The 14,199-nt window shown below is 39.6% G+C and overlaps 1 protein-coding gene across 3 annotated transcripts in view; it reads right to left on the bottom strand.

The window, feature by feature from the left end:
* The window catches only part of LARGE1 (LARGE xylosyl- and glucuronyltransferase 1), a 279,742-nt gene that overhangs the window by 98,705 nt on the left and 166,838 nt on the right, over positions 1 to 14,199 (bottom strand). For all 3 annotated transcript variants that reach the window (XM_042837889.1, XM_042837887.1, XM_042837888.1), the window contains exon 7: positions 9,328 to 9,499. In XM_042837889.1, the coding sequence (XP_042693823.1) occupies positions 9,328 to 9,499 (172 nt within the window). The remainder of the gene's footprint in view (positions 1 to 9,327; positions 9,500 to 14,199) is intronic.

Raw genomic sequence — 14,199 nt, 5'->3', positions numbered from 1 at the left:
TACAAAATGTTCCTCACTACACTTCCACCCATATACCCATCCAGAAATTCTCCTGGTACATCAGAACAGCATAAATTTGACAGCTTCCCCAGTTGCTAAATAAAAAAGAAAAAAAAAAAATACCACATTTCCCAACACGGACATAAGAGCTTTACAGATGTACCATACATGAAATTTAAGCCCAAAATATGAATTTTGTTGCCACTAAATTTGGGAAACATAATAAAATAAAAATACAGAGAAGCTATGGACACAGTTGGTCTCTGAGTTTTACTCTCAAGCTTATCAATCACCTTTTAGTATGTTTCTGCAAGGGCAAGGACAAAAATCTTTGTTTTTAGCATTATCCCAAAGCACAGAAATGATTTACTTTGAGGAAAGTGTCAGAGGTGCCAAAAAACTCATTCGTTTAATTGAACAGCGTGGCCTACGCTGAATGCAAACTAGAGATTACTGCAAAGAGTATGGAGTAGAGCAAGCTTGAGAATTAAAAAGACATCAGGTGATGTGGAGTGAGATGGTCCTTAGAACACATGCCTACTTCTTTTGCTTGGGGGTTAAAATAAGGGGTTCAGATTACTCTGATTCTCTAAACTGCCTAAAAAAGGAGGAACTTCTGAGGCGTCTACTAATTCCCCAATATTGCACTGATTGTTGCTTTTCCTTGGAACTATGTTTCTGTACATGGTGCATTTGTAGGCTGCCTTACTTCAACTACGCAATAAACAGATTTAGTTCTGTAAGCTCTTTTCCCTCTTCCCTGGTTGTGCAAACAGCAATACCATGCACTCACTTTGTTGATGGGACAGTCATACCACTGATAGACAATACATTCTAGAGCCTGAGACAGAAATTCCCTACAAAACTTTATGCAAATCCTTGTGCTGCCTGTATTAGAGTCATGATTTGCAGCATGAAACTAAGAAAGTGAAACCTCAGATGAAAGCTTTGTAATTGGAAATGGGGCCATAGGTCCTTAAAAAAAAAACAGACTGTTAACGCAGAACAAGGCAGGCTCAGAGAATATGCCTGGTTCAGGAAGGAGAGAACAGAATATCATGTTATTACAATGCATGTGTGCTTGATAGATTGCATGTAATTAGAATGAGGGCCTCAGGCATGCAAACCTATCCATTCATTTTTTAATTTTTTTTTATTTGTATTGCTAATACAACTAACAAACCTTAAAGTAAATTTCACTTCTTAGGTGAAGGACTCATGCGTCTCATGGGCTTGGCTTTTCTCCATACGTGCAGAGGTGAATCGTCACTGGGATAACAGATACATTGTCACTCCTCCATATTCACTACCTGCTCATACACTTGCTCTGCCTTACTGTCAGCTAGCTACCTCATGCAACAGTGACTTGCCAGGGAGAGCAAGCAGTACGTGGACTTGATTTGTGTGCTCCAGCCAAGGGGAGTAGCATCCAAAGGGCAGGGCGAAGAGTGCACTTTTCTGAATAGCCTTCAACAATGACAAAAAGCAAAGTTGTGAATTGTTGAGCCAGAGGTAACAAATGTATGAGTCTGTTACTGAGAGAGAGGGTAGATTTTCTACCTCCTGATGTGGGACATGCACTCTGCTCCCATCATGGCTTGCTCTGCCCAGCCTTCCCTTAACAGATTTGCAAGGCAATTTGGAAAGCTCTAGGTCTATTCTCCACAGCTGGAGTACTTGAGATTCATAGAATTAATGTCTCTCTAAATTCCGAAGAAAGAGTTCAGAGGAGACAGAAACTGCTTGTTTTTTATTTCTTTTTCTTCAACACTGGGTGAGTCATACAATGTTTAGTTTGGGTGTTTGATACATCATAGCATCTAAGCTGAAAAAGACAGCTGTAGAATGAGTGGCAGCTTAACAAAAAATGGAGAAAAATAATGCAGAAAAAGCACTAGATTGATGTTGAGAAGGTAGAAAAGAGCCCTCAGATTTCAGTGCTGCCAACAAGATTCTATTGCAAATCTTGTAACATGGGGTGGTTTATCTTCTGAAACCTCCAGTTGAGGAACCAAAGGATGACAAAATAGTATCAGCTTTCCTTTTTAATTAAAACATCCCTTGCCCTCACAGGAAACAACTTGGAAACATGACCAAAGGGTGTCCCTTAGAAATGAAAATGGAAAAACAAAGAATCCACACCTTTTTCCTCTTTTTCCTTCGTTTTAGAATTTTCCCTACCATGAGTTACACGCAATTTTTATACACTGTTGACCCTTAACCTCAGAATATTTCTGCCTGGTGGCAGAAAACAAAGAACCATTCAGCTAAAAAAGAACTACAGATGTTTCAGAAACTGCAGCTATTCTATTTTGGCAGCAATTCATAATCAGAACTTTCTGATTATGTCCCTTGCCACATTAAAACCCATAAACTAGAATGTGCACATGCTGATCCTTATAATAAACTCTCCCCACTGGAGCTCTTCTACGGAGGTCAACTTTCTTACATATTCCCTCCTCAGTAATGGAATATCATGGCAAAGCAATCAGGAAAAAAAGGAATAGAAAAGGTCTTCTAACCTGAAAACTTATCTGACAAGTGTGGAAAGAACTGTTTTCTTCCTAGATCCTCAGAATCAACACATCACACATAGAATCATTTGATTTGGAAGAGATCCTTAAAGGTCATCTAGTCCAGCTTCCCTGCAATGGACAGGGACACCTACAGCTAGATGAAGTGCCACCTCTTTCCTTGATCCCCTCCTCGTTATCAGCAAAATCTCCAATTGTGGTTAAAAACTTGTGGTTTTTTTTTTTTCCTAATATCCTACATGTTTACTTTCTTTGGCTCTTCACCTAGATAAACTGCAATTCAGTGTTCAGTGCTGTAGCTTCACACACAGGTGATACAATTGCATCACCAGAGAGAGGACAACACACCCCAGCACTTCTATCAGCTATAGCTAACAAGCAGGATTCTTTCTCAATGAAACTTCAAAGCTTCTGCAGCAGAAAAGATGGAAACACCACGAATCAGGAACAGAAAATCTTAAGCAGACAGAGTCTCCACAGGGACCTTTTCAAAGAGAAAATGTATTGCATTTGTGGAATAACCCTAGGATGAGCTAAGTACTGTAGTCTAACCATTAAACACTTATACAAGTCTTTCAGAAACTAACAGATGTTCCTTTTATGAGCGAAGACAAGTGCCATTCGGCCTTTTCAGACACCTATAAAATTTCAGATGATTTTAAGCTATTTTAATAGCTGCCTGACAATTTTATTAATGCACTCTGCTACAGTGTGATCCTGTTTCCCTTACAAAAAGACTGACTCATACTGTGTTATTTCTTCACACACTATCGTGTACGTTGCTAATGCCTTCCTCTTGAACTGTGAGAAAAGAAAGGCTATTGTACTGACCAGAGGATGCAGAAAGATCGCTGCAGGATTTAACACAAACAGCATGTCAGCCTGCAGAGATCCTGTCTCAGAATGGTCTGTGGAAGCTTTAATGGTTTACTGATTGTAAACTGAGAGACTGAACTACGGAACCTGCTTGGAAATAACTTTGGGGTTCAAATCCCGGCTTCAGCCATAGGTGACAATGAAATTTAAATATTAATCTTGGCAACAACAGAGTATTTTACATCATCACAAAACTGGAATACCTATCAAAAGTGCAATCCTTGCAGAAGAACATAGCCTTGTAACAGGCATAGTTTATTAGCACAGGGCTTCACTGGTAGAGCCAAATTCAGGCACATTTGTACAGCACCTGCTGGCTCTGCCTGACTCTCACTGGTGCCATCAGCATCTCACTTTCTGGCACACTGATTCAAACACAAATTAAAAGCCATGCATGTATGTCATATTAGAACCTTACATATAACAGATCTTGTAGGAATGTCACTACTAAACCACCTACACAGGAGATGGTGAATTTTGGGATGCTTGTGATTTTTTCATTTGCTCTTTTTCCCAAAGAACCTCAGAACTAACCTGTATGTAGATTGTTACCTCAGGCATTCTGCAGAGCAATACGACCGAGCACTCAAATGCTGAGCATTTACGAATTCTAGGTTTGGGGTTGACAACGTGCCAATCCTTCCTCAGCTGTGGGCACTTGATCCTGTACCAAAACCACTGACCTTCTCTGGTATTTGTGATATCTGTATGGATTTTTATCACGGTTTGAGCTCCTGACACAAAGCAAACACCTACTGCATGTTTTTCCTCATGCAAAGTAGGAATATCGGAATCAGTCTTTCTCTTAAGTTTGCCATTTCTCCTTCTTGGATGCCTTGGTAATGAAGGTAGGTGATTCTGCCTTAATGTCTTATTCAGCTTTCCACAGAAGACTCATTTTTAGAGATCAACACTAATTGCAGTTTATATTCTCTGGATGATTTAATCTACAGGTAGAGTTATTTGGAACACACCGGTTAATTTCTATCCTGCTGTACTGTTTAAACGTAATTAAAACATTCATTGTATTAGCTGGCTGGATTGTGAGACTAACATATTGTGGTAGGTCATCACTGCTCAATAAAGGCTCTGAGATACTGCATGTACTTAGACATGGAATTCCATTTAATAAAGGGGCCCTCAACACTTTACAGGGATTGTTCAGGTCTCACTTGTGGGCCTCACCTGTGTCTCATGTACAGTGATGGCCTAAGGGAACTGCGCAGACAGGAGAATGGTCACCTAAGACTAAGTAAAGCACAGAGATTGTTTCTTGCAATTCATATAAGCCCAGGCGACCAAGAAGGCCAACGGCATCCTTGTTTGTATTAGAAATATCAGTAATAGTGCCACCAGCAGGAGCAGGGAGGTGACCATCCTCTGTACTCAGCTCTGGTGAGGCTGCAGCGAGTGCTGTGTTCAGCTGTGGGCCCCTCACTACCAGAAGACATGGAGGCCCTGGAGTGTGTCCAGAGAAGGGCAGCGGAGCTGTGAGGGGTCTGGAGCACGAGTCTGATGAGGAGCAGCTGAGGGAACTGGGGTTATTTGGTCTGAAAAGAAGCTCAGGAGAAATCTTACCACTCTCTACAATGACCTGAAAGGAGGTTGTGGCAAAGTGGGGGGGTGAGCCTCTTCTTTCCAGGTAACAGTGATAAGACAAGAGAGAATGGTCTTAAGTTGCACCAGGGAAGGTTCGGGTTGAATACCAGGAAAAATTTCTTCTCAGAAGAGTGGTGCAGCATTGGCACAGGATGCCCAGGGAGGTGGCAGAGTCACCATCTTGGGAGATGGTCAAGAAAAGGGTAAATGTTTCATAGAATGAGTGGTCACTGGTGGTAGGACAAGATGATCTTAGTGGTCCTTCCAACCTTAATCAACCTTCAATGATTCTGTGATATGTAAAGCACACATGATATATACAGGCTGAGATCCTGACTGGAACAACAACCTGTAACAAATAATTATCATGACTGTAATAGTCAGATCCCAAATAAATTCACATAGACATTTAAAATGAATGCTCATGAGAACCCATGTTTAACAAACAGTTAAAGTCAAAATGAGAAGCTCAGAATAAAATAACCACATTTCAATGCCAAGAATCTGGGTAAGCAAAAATATCAAAACAATTATCTGATGTGGCCTTTAAAATAACTTTAAGATTGATGGCAGAGAGCATGGCTTTGGACTGGCTCTTTTCTCAGAAGAATTCACACAATTTCTGCAATAAAAGTATATTGGTTACACTAATCCTTGCTGTCTGAAATACTTTGTAGCACTTCATCTAAGAATGCATATGATCTACAGTCCCATTCTTCTGCCCTTAGGCTAGATGCTTTCTCAAGTTTAGAACTGTCAAAATCCTGTGAAAGATGAATAGAAAACCTAATCAGTGTCAACTAAGTCACAGAAAACATGCATGACAGGTTATCTTCACTAGACGGACTGCAGACTCACACCTTTGAAGTCAATATTTGGCAGCATATATATATATATATATATCTGTTCTAGAGAAACAGACTGCTTATCTTTGGGAGAACAGGAGAGAATAAGACTAAAGAAGAAATGTTCAAATCCCAGCTGAAAACCTGTATCTGACTCTTGAAGTAAGTTACTGGTTTCCAAAGACATATTTACACCTAAAGACTGCAACTTGCATTTGAAAGTAATAATTATACGATCTTTAGTAATTGCTGAAAGAAAATTTTAAATGGTACATTGCTGAGAGACAGTCTCTTCTGAAAAGAGGTGTGAATTTCTCCCTAAGCCTAAGGTTGCCACTTCAAAGAGGAGGTTTTCAAATAAATTCACATATGTAGAGCCTTAATTTGTGCACAGGATAGTTGCACCACTTATCATAAGGGCATACGCAAAGAGCTTATCAGAAAAGGGCAGAAGAACAGTAATTTACAAAGGGAATTCTACTCAATTTTTTTCCTTCTGCAGAGTGGATATAATAATAGTTTTAACAACTAATATATTAAGCTACTATGTAAGGGTCTGATCTTTTCTGCAGTCCTTGAAATGACTGAAAGAACCTTTGCAGAATAAGGATACTGAGTATTTTAGGTACTACTTAAAAATACACCGAGGGGCTTTTCTACACAGAAAATCATACCTGGCCAAACTGCAAGACAATCCTTAATGTGAAATTGACTGACATTGGTAAGGACCTCTGGATCATCTGATTCGAGCTCTTCTCAAGCAGGGAAACTCAGAGCAGGGTGCCCAGGACAATGTCTAGAGGTTCTGAAGATCTCCAAAGTGAAGACTCTACAGTGTCTCTGCCATTGCTTTGTCATTTGCACAGTAAAGAAATTCTTCCTGGTTTCTAGATGGAACTTAGTTTCTTCCAAGAGGATGACAATCTGAGTTACTGTTCTCTTTTAGTCACTATTTTGGTATGAGAAGAAAAGTCTACCTGGGCACAGAAATTGTCACAGAGCCCTTCTCCCATCTCTACTTGACTTCAGATTGGAAGAGGTTGTGCTGGACAATCCCAAGTGCTACCCTGCAGCAACCCACCGAAGGGGGTTTCACTGACGTGAAAAATTCTTGTATGTGCTTGAACAATATCCTGGTGCAAGCAATTTATAATGGCCGATTCAGGCCAACAGTTGGGTATTTGAACATTCCTAGAAGGGAACCTGTGGCTGTAAAGTTGCCCCTTAAACTGGAGTCAAGGACAACGTCAGGTTCCTTTGGAGATTAGAACTTGACTTCCCAAGAGTTCTGCATCTCTTTTAAGTGATATTTCAAGAAATACACTGAATTGTCCCAAAGGAATCTTCATAAACTTACTTGGTACTTCTGAAGGGAGATGACTACAACATTTGTTTAAAAACAGACCCTTCATTTGAATATTTGGGGCTAAAGACATGAGACACTGACGGGAAAAATAAAAAGACGCTGATGACAAATTGAGAATCACTGTGTGAGTTAAATCAATCTTTTACTAAGCAGTAAAAGGGCAGCAACCCTCCAGACTATTTGCCCTTGTCTTCCACAATCCATTTTCACCGAATCTTTGCTTAATGGCTTTGCACTCCATATAGTAAGCTGCACCACAAGCTTGGACTGACAGACTTTCATTTCGCTCTTCCCTCCAAGATTCTGGATCACTTTTTTGGGCACACATGCTTTCCTGAGTCCTCTCCCACCCTGCTGAGCTCCCTGCTCTACAGGATTGTGCTATTAAGCCTTTATTTGTATGTGACCATCTGGGAGATGAGCAGATGTAGACACTGAGCAATTTGTTGCTACGTGTAAAACACTGTGGAGAAGCAGGTGGTCAGCAGGAATTAAGAAGACAAACCACACAACTTACAAAATCATACACGTGTAACATGGGAGTGATAGGTATGTTATGAGGGCTGGCAGGTGCACAGGAATTCTGGCTCTGTGTGTGACTTAGAGCTTTCCACAGCTCTAATTAGCTGAATGACTGCCTTGGTTTACATCTGCTTTTCTGGCTTTCAGTAAACATCCTTGTCCATATTTCCATCTCTTCTGCCTGTATTTTTTTCCTTAGGCCTTCATTGCTCCCTATTCCTTTCTTTACAAGTTTGGCTTTATGCTTAGTTTCTTACCCCATTAAAAAGAGAAGCCTTCATTGAAACTAGGCCAGAAAACACAAGCAAGGAGAGGATCTCTCTAATTTCAATTCAGATTTTAGTGTCCTTGACCAGGTAGTGATCTGTGCCCAAGTTCATTTCATACACCTCTTTATATTCCTTAATGAAAAAAGCTCGTGTATGGTTCAGTGAAATAAGTAAATGAGTGCTTCTGGTTTGGATATTGGTATTTCCAGAAAATTGAAAGGAAAAAAATGCACTGAGAAGTAAGCACTAGAACTGAGTGCTTGATGGTTGAGCAGAAGATAAGTGCTACTGCCTGTTAGCTGGGTACAGCAAAGGAAAAAGGCATTCTGGATTTCAACATGGGTTAAGCAGATTGAATGTGCTCTCTTTTCTGTCACTTTTGTAACAGAGTGGCTTATTTTGGCTTCTGTAAATAAATTCTTCTATTCGCTTAGGCTGACTTTTGCCTGAGGTGATTTAAAGAGAACTGATTAACATCAAGGCTGAACTTCTATGGGGCTGTGAGCTGTCAAGGCAGGACAATGGAATGCCTCTGCATGTACCAGCTCTCCAGTACTCATTCTGAGGGCAAGAGAACAGCAGGGCATGTCTCTGACTCTGAAGAGCTGGCAACACGCAAGTCTGAGAGAATTAACTAGGTAGTTTTAGCCATGTACTAGCCAGGAAAGCACTCTGGTTTGTGACAAGGAATTGGGGAGCTTTTCTGTCACCATCTCATTACACAATTACTCTAACAGTGTCTCTTCCTTGTCAAGAATGTTTTCAAGGAGCCGTGGGATACGGGGAAGGAAGCTACATTAGGTGAACACATCCAGATGCCTCTATCAACTCTTTTAACAGGAGCACACAGTAACTCATGTCTATTCAGATGTGCAAATTTGCCTCCTTCAATCTCCTCAGTCTGAATATGATCCAAGCTTCATTCACTGTCAGTGGCATCACAGAGAAGTTATACTGAAAGTATTAATCAGTTGTTATTAATAAGAAGTAATATAAAACCAGTTCTTCCAAGTATTGGATACCTACAGGGATTGAATGGTACTTCAGTAAAGCATGCTCATAATTCTTTATCATCTACTCTATTGTCAAAATCTTGTCTGTCCCAAATGATTGGATCAATAAAACAAACCACACTGATAATAAGTGTTGTCCATCATTCTATATGGGACATTGTTGATGAAAGTGTTCACAAATGGAACAACTACACTGAAAGAACGAAACCATCCAGTGTAACTCAGACTTTTACATCCATTCTGCTGTCTGCTTTACCACTGTCCCTCCTCCATGAATAAAGAGGAAAAAAATCATTAGAATACCTTTGAACTTGTGAAAGACAGCCCACAGCTCAGCAATGTCAGTGGCAAACGTTATGTCTGTGTCGAGGACAATCACTCGCTCAAGATTGGAAGGTAGAGTCTTAGTCAGAACCAACTTCATCAGCCCGTAAATCCCAGAGTAGTGTTTGTTGGGGATCCAAGATACTTCCGACTAACAGGAAAAGGGAAATGAGAAAGAAAAAGAAAAAATAATCTCAATTAGATACATAATCTCTTTCTGACTCTGGTTTCTTGTAACAGTGGAAAGTCTGTGAGTACGAGCAAAACAGAACCATCTAAAATTTTTTTTCAAATAAACATTAGAAGTTCTGAAATACCCTGAAGTTTCTGAATGCTGGAACCAAAAAGATTTATTGAGGCAACTTTTCAATACAATACAATTAAAATCAGACAAGTCCTTTCAACGTAGAACAATTTGTTCTGAGACATCCACATACCCTGATAGAAGTGAAATATATCTTTAATCCACACCTCCAGATGTATCATACAGTACTTTCTTTTTCAAACAGAAAAAAAAAAGTTTGTGTTTGCTATTCCCAGAATTTTCTGACTATGAAGTAGAACTTTTTTTTTTTTTTTTTTCCTTTATTACAGATTTATGGGTCAAAATTTTAAAATGCCACTCACTTGGAACAACAGGCCAGAAAATTGCAAAACATTTTTTTTTTTTATTGAAAGCTCAAATTTTCCTTAGACCTTACACCCTTATCACTACTGACATCATACAGAGATACTCAAAGGCAGAGAAAGGAGAAGATCTGTAGCCTTATTTATTTATTTATTTATTTATTTGATTAAGGGAGCAAACCTAAACATTTATACTTCTTCCACAAGAGCTAAACAAAGCATTTTTACAGCTTCCAAACTGTGCTACTGACACTAGATTGTTCCATGAGCTATATATTTCACTTTCTTCTTGTGAGCTCAAGTTCTTCAATACCAGAAGTCATCACTGAAAAGCGAGGTATAAAAGTTTTTGAACTGTTCTTATTACTCTGTCTGAAATTCCTTGTTTAATGTTCTAAAGGGCATGCACTGAAGTTCTCAGATTTTTACTGAGTTTTCTCTTGAGCAGTGCTCCCATTAACTTCCATTAGTGTTTTGAATTTCAGCAGCTTGAGTGAGAAAGGTTTCAGGATTTAGCCTGGAATTTATACTTCAGAGGAGGTAGGTAGAAGCCCAGTGCATTCATAAAGCTCTGAAGTTTGATTCCGTTGCTTAACTGCCTCATATCTGTTTACTGGCACTGTAAAATTTATTATGTGAAATAGCTTTTGCACATAAGAACTCACTTCCTCCAGGATCCTTCAAGAAAACCTTCCTGTAACAGAACCAATTCCTAAACTTTATTGGGAAGTTGGAAGAGTGGTTAAAGAAAAGCTAGTAGCTATATAGAGTGCATTTCCTTTTGAAAATAAAGAAACAAGGCTTCTACCAGCCTAAGCTGACCTTCTCTTTTCCCTCTAACAAGATACACAACTTTCTTCTGTATACTCACAACCCCTGTATCAGGGCAGACCTTCCCCCCGCTAAGTTAATTAAAAAGACTGAGGATACCAGAGCAAACCTTTTCTCCTTAAAGTCAAATTTTAAGGGGAAAGGCAGGAAAATCAGATTATCTTAAAACAACTTCCAAGATGCGAAGTTGGTTGGTTTTTCTTTTGTTTCTATTATTTTTTTGTTATGGTTTTCTTTGTTGTTGGTTTTTGTGTTTTATTTTTTCAAAATATCTCATCCTGACAATAAATTAGTGCTTTCACTTGCCTGCACATATAACTTGCATATAACCATCTGCTCACACTACCTTGCTGGCGTTGCACCTGGACAAGTGAATGTGTTACGTACTTGTGCTCTCCTTTATAAGATTTGCACTGCTGAATGCCAGAATTAGCAGAAGCAAGTGAATGGGCAAAAATGCAAGGACTCTGGTAGAAACCATTATGAAATACGTTCAAGAGTGAAGTAACACACAGCGTGGTTTCATTTATGAAGCCATCATTCTTACTTCATTCTTGCTTGCTTGTTCTCTCTGTAATTCGCATGGTGCTTAGAAGAGAAATCTAATTTCTGTCTTCCTGAAATATGCTACTATTAAGTCTCTGGGTATACACACATAAATCTCCATACTCCCCAGAACTGTTTCCTATGGGTGTGACAAAGAGAACTTCAAACCCACACCCTCAAAACTCTAAGTATTTGCGATCCCAGTTCTCCCAAACGATGGCCCAAGGAATGGAGCATCACTAAGGGCCAGCAAAGCAGTATTTATCTCAATTCCCCAACCTCTGCGCATCATCTTGAATCTGTCACTTGATGTAGCTGTGCTGTACCAGCCATGGGGATCAGCTCTCCAGCCATACTGACATAATGCCGGAGTTAATGTAATTTTAGAGACTTGAGCTTGCTTTTATTGTTATCCATTCCCGTGTTATTAATTTTGGATGGCATGTCCCTCATTTAATTAGTCCAAATGCAATACTGCTCCAGAATGACTCCTAATATGTTTATGCAAATGAGTCTAATATGGCAGGGGCTCAGATGTCTCCAGGATAGCCTGAAATAAGCAGAGAAGGGAAAAGGCAGCTGGAAAAGAGTCACCTTCAAGGAGCCATTACTTCCTTTTCCCTCAAGATTCCCAGAACCTCAACACACGGCAGGCTTGCCATCCTGAAGCCTGATACTTCAAACGATTGCTATTGAAAATGAAGAGGAACAGTTTCTGTTCCAAGTGGTCCAAGTGTTTGATTTGAACCTGAGCTGAAGCTTAAACTGTCGGTTGGCTCAACATATCTGAAATTTTCTCTCCTCCTAAAGTAGTGTTGACTAAAACATAAACAGGGGTCAAATTAGAATAATGAATAATTTCTTGCTGGCATTGCTAATCATGAATAATGTAACCATGTCAAATACATGCCAAGAAAAACTCCTTACCCTACACAACAAGACTATGAATGCTCATTCTCTATGGGCATCACATATAGCCTTGTTTAAAAATAAAATAAAATTCAAAAACACTATGATTGAATCGGTGCTCAGTAACGCTAGTTTGAAATAGTTAAGGTGGCGTAGGCACAAATGCCTGCGAAACTGTGCACCCTCTAAGCTGTCCTCTTTAGCCACTTCCTTTATGTAAAAGTTATCTCAGTATTTTCTGTAGATCTTAATATATTTTTTCTTCAGACTAGTTAAAATGGCCCATACAGGAATGTCTGTGAATCATTTGCTTTACAAATTGCATCAGAATAGCTTTCTGAGAACAAATATTCCTAGAAGGTATGGGAGGAGCAGAAAAAAAAGAGTTAGTAAAAGAGTAAACTGACACAAAATTGCATGACATACTTTCCCATTTGTGTAATTCTCATTTCAGTAGAAATAACATAGTCTGTATTTTTATCTCAGATCTCTAGCTCTCAGAATCTGCATTTTGGTTCATGAGAGGAAAGAGAAGCATTTAGCTGGTGTTGACAGTGATTCTTATTTTCTTTTAGTAAGGTAAGTTAAAAAATATCTTACTAAAGATCTTTCATCAGAATGGATGATGTTGGAGGTCTTTTCCAATCTTGGTGATTCTATGATTCTATTATTTCCATTTTTGCTGCCTCATCCCTGGAGGCACTGAAGGCCAAGTTGGATGAGACCCTGACCTGGTGGGTGACAGCCCTGCCCACGGCAAGGGAGTTGGAATTAGGTGGGCTTTAAAGTCCATTCCAACCCAAGCCCTTCTGCGAATCTACGATTATTGAAGATTGAAAACAAACTATTTACATTATTCAGTTCTTCTGCCAGGAAGTACATGCTCAAGTGCATGCTATACAGAACTGATTACCTCAGTAAATAGGAGAAAAGTGGCAACAACAGCCTCCACGTGCAGGGATACTTTGCTAACATGGTCTTCCCTAACTGCATAGACCATCTCTAGGAAAAGCTGAACGAAACACTGTGGCTATACAGAGCCCAGCTCAGATTTCTCACTGTTGCTCCAGCTGCAGAGGTATCATTTTAAGGAAAGAAGTCTAATGCATACAGCTTGAAAATAAAATCAAGCTCCTTGTTTCTGTGACTGAGGGAAAACAAGTGACTTTTCTGAATGAACTGTATAGCAACCACATGCCAAGGCTTTAGGAGTCTATGTAGGGGACTGAAACTTGTAGACTGAGCAGAGAGCAGCATGGGAAATACTACCTGTATGAAAATAATTAGGGTGGGAGCTGTGATCAACAGGAGAGGAAGAAGACTTTATGGGTGCCTGTATGGTTCCTGATCAAGAGTCTATAGAGCTCCGCAGGCAGCCTCCAATAACAGAGAGCCTATCAAACAGCATAAAAGCATGGAAATTCTACAGTGGTATCTCCCCCATCAATACTCCCATCGTCTGGCAAGGTGTGTCAATTTCAGAATATAGTAGAGTAGTGTAGATTACTGTAGAGTAGAATAGAGTATTGCAGAGTAGAGCAGAATAGACTAGACTAGACTAGAATACTTCAGTTGAAAGAGATTTTCAGATGATGTAGTCCGACTGCCTCATCACTTCAAGGCTAACCATTTTCTTAGCTAAAGGTGGTATTCCTGTGGTTAACAGCTTTTCAGGGAATTTTCATCTGTAAATTTGACAATTTCTTAGGTGCTGTAAATTTTAACCAGCTGCAACATCCTACTGCAAAGAGTTCCACAGCTTATTTGCTACTCCTCTTTGCATGGATCCAGCTATCTACCAATTTAATTTGGCTGTCGTTCTTTTTCACAGAACTACTGTTAATAGCAAACCCGTTTCCCTGAGTGGTTATGGCCACTTCAGAGCCCATCCCTGTACACACATGGTTAGAATTCTTTTCTCTAATTTACTAAGAGCTG

This window comes from Centrocercus urophasianus, unplaced genomic scaffold (genome assembly GCF_019232065.1).
Source record: "Centrocercus urophasianus isolate 14NV4802_14NV808 unplaced genomic scaffold, USGS_Curo_1.0 seq_73, whole genome shotgun sequence".
NCBI classification, from domain to species: Eukaryota; Metazoa; Chordata; class Aves; order Galliformes; family Phasianidae; genus Centrocercus; species Centrocercus urophasianus.
Note: the sequence above shows the minus strand (reverse complement) of the source record. Positions and strands in the feature narration are given on the sequence as shown.